Source organism: Anopheles gambiae, chromosome 3 (assembly GCF_943734735.2).
Source record: "Anopheles gambiae chromosome 3, idAnoGambNW_F1_1, whole genome shotgun sequence".
Lineage (NCBI taxonomy): Eukaryota > Metazoa > Arthropoda > Insecta > Diptera > Culicidae > Anopheles > Anopheles gambiae.
The window spans coordinates 48,652,069-48,665,401 of record NC_064602.1 but is presented as its reverse complement, the minus strand read 5'-3'; the positions used below and the strand labels follow the sequence as shown (position 1 = coordinate 48,665,401).

General features: G+C 39.5%; 2 protein-coding genes across 55 annotated transcripts in view; one reads left to right on the top strand and one right to left on the bottom strand.

Annotated features, from left to right (window-relative positions):
- Positions 1–4,200: 4,200 nt before the first annotated feature.
- On the top strand, positions 4,201–9,155 carry LOC4578199 (cytochrome b5-related protein). 8 transcript variants are annotated; one of them, XM_061654911.1, is made up of 6 exons: positions 4,283–4,686; positions 6,630–7,005; positions 7,175–7,450; positions 7,534–7,925; positions 8,001–8,417; positions 8,502–9,155. In XM_061654911.1, the coding sequence occupies exons 2-6, from the start codon at positions 6,982–6,984 to the stop codon at positions 8,821–8,823; spliced, it is 1,431 nt and encodes a 476-aa protein (XP_061510895.1). In that variant the 5' UTR covers positions 4,283–4,686; positions 6,630–6,981; the 3' UTR covers positions 8,824–9,155. The 8 variants fall into 8 exon arrangements, with proteins under 8 accessions (XP_061510901.1, XP_061510895.1, XP_061510896.1 ...); XM_061654917.1 differs by lacking the exon at positions 6,630–7,005 and having other exon boundaries at positions 4,201–4,338; XM_061654912.1 differs by lacking the exon at positions 6,630–7,005 and having other exon boundaries at positions 4,284–4,686.
- Positions 9,156–11,133: 1,978 nt separating this feature from the next.
- The window catches only part of LOC1279567 (myosin heavy chain, muscle), a 27,105-nt gene continuing 24,905 nt past the window's right edge, over positions 11,134–13,333 (bottom strand). For all 47 annotated transcript variants that reach the window (XM_061654902.1, XM_061654868.1, XM_061654887.1 and 44 more), the window contains exon 17: positions 11,134–12,939. In XM_061654902.1, coding sequence (XP_061510886.1) covers positions 12,865–12,939 — 75 coding nt within the window. In that variant the 3' untranslated portion in view covers positions 11,134–12,864. The remainder of the gene's footprint in view (positions 12,940–13,333) is intronic.

Sequence of the window (13,333 nt, the reverse complement as noted above, 5' to 3'; positions counted from 1 at the left end):
CCGAAGAGACCCTCACTCCGCTGCAGCGTGTCTCGTTTGTGCGGACACAACAGCAAAATGTCAAAAATAATATAATTTCAAACCCCCATAAACAAGTTCTATCACATCTTTGTTTTGTTTATGTTCATAGAGACTTGTTTATTTTGTTTTATAAATACCAATCAACTATTTGGCATAAGCTTCTTTTTGAATCGTAAATTTATTTTTTGTACATAAAAGATTATGCTTCACCATGAAGTTTTAGATGATATTTGCTATTTTTTATACATTTTAAATACATGTGGAATTGTGTGTATATGCTCTACTTAGGTTAATTAATTACACCTAAATATCAATCAAAGCTTGGAGCTGAAATCAAACTATGAAAAATTATATATCATTGTTCTTTTAAGGTTTGACCAATATACATGAAACCAATCCAATGTGCTTTTATACTTATAATATTTTTTTTTTGGCATAAAAATAAGTTATTTATTTTACTTGTGTTTATATTTGATGTGGAGTTTACTATGGCAAATAAAGAATAGATCAATCAACCAGGGATCCCGCGGGCTGCATGCGCCCTTTGAGAGCCTATAATCCGACCCGCTATGACCTAACGCTATGACGCTAAGGTAAAAATAAATATTATATTTTTTTCTAATTCAATAAAACAAATACCTTTTTAAGACGAAAATCAAGCTCTAAAGGCCGGGCTACATTGATCGTACTCGCACGCGTAATTTTGATTTTCACTAGCGCATCTGGCGGCGGCTGACCGAAGCATTTTGCCAAACAATTTGGAGCCGCTCCAGAAAATACGTTAATTTTCCATGTTTTTTACTTAAATCGGAGGAGAAAAGTTTTGTAAAACGTAGATACACATGTCTTGCACGCATTGCATCCATTTTTGCAATGGAAAACGATGGAAAAACTACTTAATTTTGAGATCCGGCAGGTCCATTCCCTCGATGACCAAAAAAGGCTTCCACCAGCCGCCGCCAGATGCGCTAGTGAAAATCAAAATTACGCTTGCGAGTACGATCAATGTAGCCCGGCCTTTATGACGTTATCAGTCTGTATTTTGGTATAAAAAAAAGATTTAATCGAAAAGGATAAAATAAACGAATGTAGGTAGATAGGGGGTTGATTTTCAGTCTGTATGCTTTTTATTAGGATTATGTAAGATCGTCATTGTGTATAGCCAACAGCAACTCTGTTGATGTCAGAAAATGGTCAAATTTGTCCTGCGTCAATTGATGCAGTTGCAATATATTTAAAATTGTATTCGAAGCCCCATGCATGGTGGAACCACTGTTGGTCACAAGTTTCATTCACCGTTAGATTCGCTGCTGTACTCTGTAAATCTATAGCACGAATTGATTAATATGATTCATAAGTTTATTATATCCGATTAAATTTTAAACCCTATATCAAAAACATAATCATGATAGGTGAAATCGAACTCATCTTTCATTAAGGTGGGTTAATTTCAGGGCCTGTATCGGACGTGGTAATAGCTCAATGCACTTCAGAGTATTGACGACCATGTAAGCCCATACAGACCATCGAACGTAACAGAAATAGGTTGTAGATTATAAGATAAGAAAAATTGGTGAATTAATATTTATACACTGAGGAAGAAGGCTTCAATATTCAGTCTTTTAGTTCGATTAACGAAGTGTAAAGTAAGTTACAGATTGTTGCTTGTTTGGGAAGGTATTCACAAAGATGGCATGTAGCATGTGTTTTAGTAGTTGTATTGGAATATCACTTTCTTCATTTCCTTGATGAGGGTACTCTTTACCTATGGTTCTGCAAAAATCTCAAAAAGACCAAGCACTTTAAAAAGGCGTGAATTGTATGAGGTCGATTGTAAGATAAAAGTCTCTTTTCCTTAACAAAATGGCCATATAGCTAAAATTTTGAGTTATCTTTCTTTGTCATTAGCGTTGTAAAAATGTAGGATTTATGTTTCGTGTGTCGTCGGGTTTGTAGGCGATATACGAGGTTTAAAGAACTGTCCATTTCCAATAAAATTTCCGAGTAAGGGTGACCACCAGTGAAGTAAAATATGAGTAAATTCCATAGACTGCTTTTATTATTATAATGTTATTTTCATGTTCCCTTTTTTTACACATGCAAGATGCATGGTAGGCAACTTGTAGGCAATAGCATTTTTGAAGACTATGAAAAAATGTAATTAATATAAGAATCTAGGTCCAAGAAAAAGTCTTTAAGTATTTTCGCAGATCGATGCTTTCATGCGGCTACAACGCCAGTCTCTAAGAATAATCGTTTATTCTTGCTTCAAACCAACCATATCGATCACCTTGTTACGTATTGATCAACGCTCAACGCTATTGATCAAGATATCAAGGTTAAACAGGGCATAAAAGGTGCAAGGTCACTGAGAAAAAAAAACAAGTTGCAGAAAATAAAATTTTACCATCTTAGGAAACATTTAATATTAATATTCGTTAAAAATAAACATCTTCTTTCTTCTCGGAACAACCGTAACTTATCTAAGACTGTTTAAACCATTTGGAAATATAGCTAACCAATAAGCGCTCTACCACTTAAGAATATTATTTTTATGTTTTAAGTTTTTAATAATATTATAATTTTAACGGTGAAGTGAATAATAATAATTTTGAATTTATGTATAATTTTACGTTGAAACTTCCATGATAATAATAGAAACACGAAAGAAAAGAGAAAAAATAATCGTTTTTTATTACAAAGTAGTATGAAGCCTGTATAAAAGCAAATACAAGTTTTGCGGGTGTGCTTGATATTGTAGGTATTCCTATATAAACTTTTCCTTTAAAAAAAGCGATACGATATGAAAATAGACCATAACAAACTCAACTGAAAATTCTTGTTGATCGAGTACGGTTTGAATAAATCAACCATGTTTGCCTACGAACATGATTAAACTGCTGCATTTTTAATTCCCCATCTGTTGGTTGGGAAAACAATAAATTCAAAGCGAATGATAATCGCAAACTTAACCTTGACTTTCGAGCTTGGATTGGGCTCAACCCGTATGGGAATGCAATGAAATTGGCCTCGAGCTTGCTCAGCCACAAACACGTGCGAATAGTAAAATAAAACAAATAAGCCGTTATTTATGTGGAGCACAGGGTTTCTCACAGTGTTTCGAAAACGTTGCGTCATTGCCAACTATGTTGCTTTTTGACCAGTCGTCAGCAGTTGTACCGATGTCTATACCTTTCATCCACAGTGTATGAAGACCAGGTGGTCTCAACGACAGTTTTTATGGCAAAATTTGAACGTCACTTTTTGACGGAACTTTTCCTCATAAAAGCTTTCTGGCGACTTTCCGAACACACAAGCAATCTTAAATCTTCGTTCTTTTCACTGAAATACCTTCACAAACACGTAAATTATTTCTAATTGTAAGCTAAACCAAATCTGAACTAACTAAAATATCAATTGTATGTGTCAATTAGTATGGGACGAGACCACCTGGTCTCAATACACTTTGCTTTCACCACGGTTAAAAATACATGCCACTGTGAGGAACCCTGTAAAATGCATAGACATACTTTTTTTACATTTTTGCATATATTTATCACATCACCTGTGGCTCTGGGTATCCTCCTGAAAACTGTTAACTAATTTGCAAACCTGAACGGTATTCGTTCGAACGGTGAGATGAACGTAACGGGGTGTCTGAGTATGTGGGCTAGCTAGCTGCATCGAAATATGCAAAACACCCCAAAAAGCAGACCCTGGCTCTCGCATAGTATCTTGATGCAACACAAAACGGAGGCCAAAAACCTGCTTTCGGTCTCTATTGTTAGCAAAAGAGAAGTGGCGCTTGCAAACACGCGAAGAAAGCACTCAAAACAAACTTAAAAAATGTTTGCGTAACCATCGTTTGTTGACGTAGTGCAGTACGAATCGCTTCAGAGGCATTTTTGCACTGCACGCTAATCATTTCACATTAGCCAGAGTACAATGACAGGCGGGGCTGTTCACGTGGCATTCGTTACAGCATTAGGGCTGGTGTTTTTACATTAATTGTTTTTACAAAAAACATAGATATGTTTGTTATATTTTCATTAAACACCTACTAACAGCTTCATTTCCTCATTGTAGTGCTTTCCGGTGATCTAAGTCGTCACCAACTCAGTGATCGAGTGGCATTATTTCGCTGCGTTCTTGGCCATTTCCACTGCCCGTTCACCGGCAGATCCGGTTCACAATCACTTTTTAGGTCGATCTGCACGAGCGCCACAATACGGTCATTAATTCGGGGTGGTGGAGTGTGGGCCGCAGATTCGCCTGCAACAGTGTTACCGGCGGACGCGATCAGTGTGGACGTGTCTGGTGGGTGATTGTGCGGTGCACCGTTGCGCTTTAGCTTGAAGCGAATGTGTGATTCGTTCGGTACCTTCTCAGTTCAGTTAGGTGTCGACCGTTTCGATATACATTCAGTTGGTTAATATCCAAAGCAGTTTAGGTGTTGTGTTTCGGCGTGTTGGAACATTTGATTAATCAGCAGATAGCATGTTTTACTTGTGCTGTGTAGCTGATTTCTGTGATCGGTGAACAAAATTTGACGAGCTGGTGTTTAATATTCATAAAAAAAGGTTAATCGGTGCAGGGACCTTATCGATCAGTCTTAGAAGATGGGTAAATCATAATCAACATATTATGAAATTGGCGGCCAAACAGGTACTTATTAGTCGATGGTTCTAATTAAAGTGAGCATAGCATTTAACCCAAACAAGTCAGACTACATCGAAGGTTTATAGAGTGAGCATAGTTTGGGCATACAGCATGGCCAGAATAATCTGTCTGAAGGGCAAACAAAGCAGTGACTAAGGGCGGTGCTCAACCGGTTTGTGCGCGGCTGTTATTACAAATATCCGGTTTAGATTCGAAGATCACTCCGATGGACCGCTGTGCAGAAACAGAACCAATAAAAATTCTTTTATTTAAGCTGTTTTGAGCTTCAAACCTGAATTCCACGTGCGAATTAGGTGGTGGGAACCAATTTGCAATTCAAATGTATCCAGAATCTTAGCCCAGCACTACCGTAGGGTTGACGTTTCCCTTGACCAGTGGATTAGTACGAAACAGGAAACCATTGTTTTGGTCGCGTAAAAAAGTTTCGCTTCTCAGTTTCAGTGCTGGTGCCGGTGCTGAACATCATCCCGCCTCAACCTGTACAAAGCATTCGATTGTTGCACCTTGTAATGGTTTGAAGCTTTTTTTTCTGGCAGGAGCACTAGTGGTGGATTTTTGTCAACCGAGATCTCGACAGAGATAGCACTTTGAAGTGACAGTTGCGTGATTTGTTCGAACGCTTCGTTTACTACTTTCGTGATTAACAGGTGAGGGTGTGCCGTGTCTCAATTTTGAACCATCTAATTCAGTCTGCTCGAGGCTTTTGCACCGTAAACAAGTGATCTGTGACAAGTGGCGCTAGAAAGCATAGATACTAAAAAAAGCTTTCAAGGGCGTGATTGTGGACAACATATCGGTGGTTTGTGTCAAAAGTTTGCCGTTGATCTTTGCTTCCTCCGTACGCGTACGGCTGCGGTGCTGCGGTGGTCTGAACGAAAGTGAATAACTGTTTTAAACTGTAGTAAACACATGATACCTTAGCCCGAGTTCGTGGCCGAGTGAGCTCATGCGTTTTTTGGTATGAATAAAACAAAAGCCAGAGAAATGATTGTGCTGTGAGATATCTTGTACGAAATGAATGCCTTCACTTTGTCGTTACACCTGGCGCATTACAGTTTGTGAAGCTAAAAACTACAAGCGCGATTCGTAGCTGAAGGTAGAAAACAGTGGAGTTAAACATTGGGCAATTGATGGGGTGTGCAAGCGGAAAGCAGACAACCTGAAATTAATAAATGTAAACTACAAATTATGCCCATTAGCAATTTGGTCTCATTGTGTACACAGTGTTGTAGGTATATGTGTGTAGTTCTGTTACAGAAAATACATCTTTATTCATTGAAATCATAATTCTATTTAACATTTGCTTGCAAAAGGGAAAAGTTTGATTTACGGGTCTTCCGTTTCGCAATTGAAATGCTACCTTCTCTAAAAATTGCAAAATAAAACATGTGAAATTCAAAACTGGGAATAAAATTGCAATAAGCTGGTGCATTTAAAAGCAAAGTAAATTGTTTTCAGTACAGTTCAATGTATCTTGTCAGACGGTAACGTCATTTAAACACACTACGAAAGGAGATCATTGCCAATTTTACAAAATTTAAGGGTGCCAAATAAGCTTCATTTGGTTAATCGGAAATCTGACTTTTTTAATAATTAAATTTCAGGAAATTGGTGCAAATAACATAATAGGCTCCTAAAAATGCATTTCTTGAAATATCTGTATAATTTATATTTATATTTATGTATAGTATTTATAGTATCTATTTAATATCACTTAAATAATTTTCGTAGGATTCATTAGAGGTAATTTGGGAACGATTTGTCAAAAAAGACCTTTTGTATCACGTGATTGGTGGATAGTAAACCTGTTATAATCTACCGTTTTGCTAGCTACGGAGATACGGATGAGTAATGCTGATTAAAATGCAACACCTGCAATCGAATTAATCATAAAAGCGCTTTTTTACTCTATTTTTAACATTACGCAGAACGGTCTGAATGATTGATGAGTATGATACGATTAAGGAAGGAACAAAAAGCACCAGACACTAATTCTTAATTTGTGACGCTTTGACGAATGGCTCGACGGTTGGTTTGCAACGATGTTCTAGTAGAGCGGAAACACGGGAAAGACCTTCAATAAATCTGAGCATAACTTAACAAACTGGCAAACTATTCCCCCCAAAGTTAAACGAACTTGTCCTTGATGAGGCTCGCCTTGCTGCGATACCCTCGTTACAACAGTCCAGTTTCAGCGACTGGTATGGCTGTATCGAACTCCAGCGCGACATTTACATACACCACCGCCATGCGCTCCAGTCTCACCCATCCACTGTGTCGATGGCGTCAGCATCCAAGTTCACGGTCAACATCCACCGGCTGATAAACGAGCTACTAATCCATTGTTGAGAGCGCCACGCTAAACCTTTCATTGTTCAGTTGGCGAGAGCGATCCGGCGATCGTCAACATTAATTATCTGGACGTAAAAAATGTCTCACTTGTTGTTGCTTCTTTCTCACCTCGATAAGGTAGACAGCCTATGAACGCAACGTCATGGCCGAAAGTTTTGAAGGAAAGTCATCCCATATATCAGCGAACCAAGCGGCCGTGCCATCGTACGCAACGGACATAACGCATCGTTATCCGACGTTTCGTGACGAACCGTTCAAGACCGTGCACAATTGGCTGGACGGCAAGAGGTACGACGATGGTGCCGAGGGCCTGTGGCGAATAAATGACGATCTGTACGATCTTGAAGATTTTGCCCATACGCATCCAGGAGGCGCTGAGTGGATCCAACTAACCAAGGTGTGTGTCTGTGGAAAAATACCAAATACACTAAAATGTCAAACATGATCCTCTCCACCTGCTTATATCTACGTATGTTACAGGGTACGGATATTACAGAGGCGTTCGAAACGCATCACATCAGTCGCCGGGCAGAGCTAATGCTACCGAAGTTCTACGTCCGGCGGGCCACACAACCACGCAATTGTAGGCTAACGTTTCACGATCATGGATTCTATCGAACCCTCAAGCAGCGTATCAGGGAACAGTTGGGCCGCGTGAATCCCGCGCCAAAGGAACGCTCGCGCCAGATAGTGGATGGACTGATAGTGTGCGTGATGCTGACCGCCTACCTAGCCGTCAGGCTAGAAAGTTTCGCCTTTGGAATAGTTTGCGCCATCTGCGTAAACGCAACCGTAATTGCGGCGCACAATTTTCTACACCAGCGAGATAACTGGCGCATGTACGCGTTTAACATTGCGTTTCTTAGCTATCGGTAAGTTGTGCGTCAGGTAAAATTGTGTTATATAGTTATTTTTACTGTATCTCTCGTTGTTTTGAACTCTTTCAGGGAGTGGCGTGTATCGCACGCCATTTCTCACCACCTGTTCCCGAATTCAGTGCTCGATATGGAAATTTCGTCGTTCGAGCCCTTCCTGTGCTATCTACCGTGGGCGGATCTTAAGAACAGCTTCCAGCGGTACGGTTCCTGGTTCTATGGGCCATTTATATACGGCTCGATCTTTCTGAGCGAGTACCTCAAGCGGTTGATGGATAGCTTCAGCCAAGGGAAGAACCGGTTTCATCTGGACGATCTAATTCCTTTCCTGCTGCCCGCCTTTATGTACGCCACCAATCCGGAGCGCATCGGTGTAATTTTCCAACTGTGGCTGTTTGTGGTGTTGATGGCCAGCTTCTTCTTTGGGCTTATTGGACTGAGCGCTGGCCATCATCATCCGAAAGCACTGCATTCCGGCGATTTATTTCCGTACGTTTTCCTACACAGATTTCTATGTTAATTTCACTATCGAATCATATTAAACCTATTATCTCTTTCTTTTCTTTTCGGCAGTAATGACATGGATTTTGGACTTTACCAGATGGCCACAATTGTAGAGCGAAGAGGTGTGGAGGGATCGTTGTTGAAAGTGTTAACCACCTTCGGTGATCACTATTTGCATCATCTCTTTCCGACACTCGATCATGCGATCTTGCCACAGCTGAATGATGTGTTTCTGGCTACGTGTGAAGAGTTTGGTGCGGGCAAACGGCTCAGTTCGTGGTTTTCGCAGTATATTGCACAAAATTTACAACTAGCTCGTGTGCAGCCCAAACAATATCAGCCAGAAATGATGGCTAATAGGGGAAAGACTAAACATGATCAGCGTGCATAGTATATAGTGCTGAACCCAGCGATCGTAAATCGTTACTGTACTACTGTGCATTGAAACAGCTTTTGAACGAACAGCAAAGTTGTTTTTAAAAGAGACAGCAAACAATGCAGAGAGGAATAAGAATGTGCATTGCTTCATCATTATACTATTAACTTGGGTTACACCAAAGGAAAGGTCGTAAACTATGCATATGCGGAATGATTCATAGCTGTAATGTTTTTAGTCCCAAAACGACTTTATTAATTTTGCTGCTTATTATTTGCTACGGGAAATACGGGTGACTAGAATATCCCATTGAAGAGTGTAAAATAAAGTGATAACTTACAATGAAACATTTCACTGTTGATCAATGAAAAGAAACAAATATAAATTAGTAAATGTATAATTGAACATGTTCAATATTTTAGTATGTTGAAAGTATTGTCTGCAAAGCTCTTTAAATATCCCTTTTAACGCGCAAAATTTTGCATAAATCCATTCCCATTCTTACACGGCAAATTTTCTTATCCTTCTTCAGCAAAGTTTTTTTTTTGCTGAAACGATACAGTAATAGAATATTTTACTGGTTTTCAGCAAAAATGTCATGTTTTTACTGATTTGCAGTAACACAATTTACTGAATGCATTTCAGTTATGAAAATTTAACTGAAAATCAGTAAAATCAGTGTCAAATTGGTCGTTTCACTGAATATCAATAAAACAAATTACTGAAAATGCAGCAATTCATTCTGTCAAATCGACATCAAAACATGAAAACAAAGTAACGCGATGTCCTCTTGCGCATGATGATCAAAATTTAATTTGGTAGATGGTTACAGTCATCCCGATAAAAATAAGGTGATATTTCGACTTGCACAATTAATTTTAAAGTATTTGCGGTCGTGTTGGTGTTTAAAATCTTTGCCACAATTAACTGTGGTTGCTAAAATTTCGTGATGTCTGTGAGCGATAACTGAGCCATCATCAAATGTTATGGCAAAAAACAGTATAAAAACTGTATCAAATAACGTAAAACATTGATGAAAATGAACTGAGGGACTGGCAATATCTTTGCATTAGTAAAAACTTAATTTTAAAGCAATATTCCATCGCTTTTTAATAGCTACCAACTACTGAAAAATCAGTAATATGCGAAAGGCTTTACTGTAATTTTAGTAAACGAGCATTTGGTCATTTTGGGGAGCCCCGAACATAACCGAATGATTCAGTAAACATTTTTTTTACTGCAAGGTTTACTGAATCTTCAGCTAAAAAAACTTCAGTAAAATGTTAATAATAATAATAATATTAATAATAATAATAATAATCTCTCGCGTCACCTAAAAGCATCCGTCGAGAGAGTAACCCTGCCACGAAAAATAGGAGGGGTAGGTATCATTGATATTCAGGAACTTTGTGTTTCTCAGATCCATCAGCTGCGATAATAATAATAATAATAATAATAATAATAATAATAATAATAATAATAATAATAAAAATAATAAAAAAATACTAATAATAAGAATAATAATAATAATAATAATAATAAGAAGAATAATAATATAACGGTACTTTATTCGTTCATTTCCAATAAACGCCCGTCTTCGCTCACTTTCGTTTATCTAATGCCCTCGAGTCGCTCTGGCTCTCGCTCCGATCTATCATTCTCCTGCCTAAACTGCTCATTGTTATCGGGATGAATCAGGGATGAAACTCCTGTAAGCATTCAACTTTTTAGAAACGTTCACACGGATCACTGTTATCTATTGAACGAGAAACAAACAATTCAAAAATTAAACAATATACTAAGATAAGTATGTGTATAATTATAAACAAATAAAGCATTGATCTTGACATTCTTTTTCGTCTATGGCGTTACGATATGTGTGGTTATACTTCTCTACACAGGAACACTTACTACTATTTCATAACCGGATAGCCATTCTTTGTAACTGAACGTCGGTCTGGTTGGGAACCGATGTCACCCAACTTGGTAGAAGCTTGCGCGTCAAACGAGTAAGTGATCGCGCCTCACATTATCGTAATCTTAATGTTGCTAATTTCCCAACGTGTAAGCAGCACTTGGTACACTCAACCTACGAAGGATGGAGCGCGTGCGTGACAAATATGGCGAAAAAGTTGCAGCTTCGATCATATTCTAATCCTTGTTGCTTTTATTAAGCTTCGTCTATTTACTGCAGCCTTTATAATGTTTCTTTCCATAACATAATGCTAATAAGTGCTTGTGATATCATGGTTAAACACCCCCCCACCCCCCCCCCCCAGATTTTCCCCGATCGCTCCCGAACCCGAAACCAATCACACAGTTGCATTCATTTTCGAATAGAAGTATCTTATTTCGTTATTATTACCTTCTCTCATCTTTTTTTAAATTATAAAAATAAATACATTTTGTATTACTTTTGTTATAAAAAATATAATTAAAAAAACATTCAGAGCGAAAACTGTTTGCCACGGATACAAAAAATTAAACAACGTACAAAACCATACTCGAAGAACGAATGGTGGAGTTGACTGTTGTGTCTGTGGCAATTGGGGAAAAGGGAACTGGAGATAGTAAATGAAACTTTGTTCGACGGATAATTTAAAACTGAACGTTGGTTGGTGGTGTACAAAAGCAAATATGGGATAGGTTTGAAGTAAAAACTCTGTATAAACACTATTTGCAAATCATTATCATTTCTGTTTTGATGTTCATTAATGTCTAAGTATTCCGTTTGTTTAGTTTTTCATGGTTTTCCTTGGGTTCTTCTTAGTATCGATCTCTTTGGTTCAAATGTCCCACACCACCTTCGTCGTCACCAACTCGCAGTACAGCGGATATATAAAACGGATTGTTTTTCAATTCAATTGTGCAAAGCCGTTGTTGTAGTTGCTTTTGCTTAGCGTGAATGTTTTCTTTTTGTTTTGCTTCTTTTGTTCTTCATCTTCTTCCGAGTGGGATTGATTTTCGCTCTTTATGCTTTTGTGTTTTCTTCTTTTGCATATGGAGGGTTCAGGGAACTCCACGTGTCGCTGTTGGCTTTTCTTCATGTGGGCCTCACGTGGTCGCTGTTGATTTTCAGGGTGATCGCATTCGTTTCAATAGATCGTCTTCCGACCGACACACTTCGAACACGGGCGTGCAGCCCGGCGCTTCATTTCACCGAACCGCGGCCGTAACCGCACTGATTCGTGATGGAGATGAATTTCGGTTGTCGATTTCGATGGCGCGCCGGCAATGGGGTCAGGAATGCGTCCGGGTGCCGGGGTGAAAAGTAGGTGCAGGTGCAGAAAAGCGGAAAGCAACAGCCAAGAAGGAAGGGGAAAGTGCCAAAAAAGAACAAATCTGTTTTAGCGTTCTAGTTTAAAGGGCTGACGTATTAGCTTTAACGTAAAACCGTTTGTCCAATCAAACGTACGTGTTTCCATTGATAGTAGATGTCCTAAACTTTGTATTTTTTGCTCGTGCTCGTGTGTTGTGTGTCTCTTTTTTCTTTTTTAGTTAGCTTTCCATTTGCGACGCTGCTGTAAGATTTGATTCTTTTCCCTTTTCCTTCCTCTGTCCGGACGCGGGTGGGTGACAGGTGGTCCGAAAGTACATTCCGCTCTCCATCCGCTACGTACTTTTCTGCCTTACCGAACGCGGCACCGATGTTACTGCTGGTGACGTTTCGTGCCCCATTCCTTAGCTCCCTGTGTACCGGCGCGGTACATTTTATGCTGATGTTGTTACGTGTCTCTTTTTTCATGTTTTGTATTCGATAGTTAACGGCTTCGAACGACTTCCGACGGCGGGTCACTGACGGGAAGGGCGAATTTGTGCGCTGTGCCGCTGCCCCGGGTGGATATGCGTGGAGAAGGAGCTGATCATTAGAACGGACACACCTCGACTCACAGAAAGGATTAGCGGACACTTGTTTTGCTGGTGCGGGGTTACGACACTAAAGTGTTAACAGATGCACACAGGGTTGGATGGTGTGGCTCCCTGTGCTGCTGAAGGTGGTGTACTGCGCTGTTGTTCTGTTGCTGTTTGGGGGTTGGTGTTGTGTGCTGAACGAATTTAGAAACCGTGATCGTCGAATGTGGGAAGGTTCAGTCCTGCAAGAGCAGGCATGGCAGACGGCTGTCTCTGGGGCTGCAAAAAGAGAAGAGAAACGGCAGGGGTCGTACCCCAGAGTCAGTATTGCTTTTGGTAAGCTGTGCGAAAGGAGTGAGTGGCGGGGGTAGGGTAGCTTGGAGCCGGCTTTTGCACCGGCAGCTAATGGAGAGATAAGAAACTTCTACGACAGCTGACAGTTAGAGAAAATGGTAAAAACAACACATTGCACACACACACTCTCACCGAATGAAATGTGATGTGAGTATGCAATGAGATGGCTGTGCGTAGTTCCAATGGAACAGCTTCCCAGAAATGCATGAGAAATGAAACCATGCTCAAATGGTTTACACACTGTGCATAATGTGTGCTATCGAGTGAAAGAAATTGACGATTCTGATTTCTGAAGAAAGGTAGGTAGTAAAATGAAGTG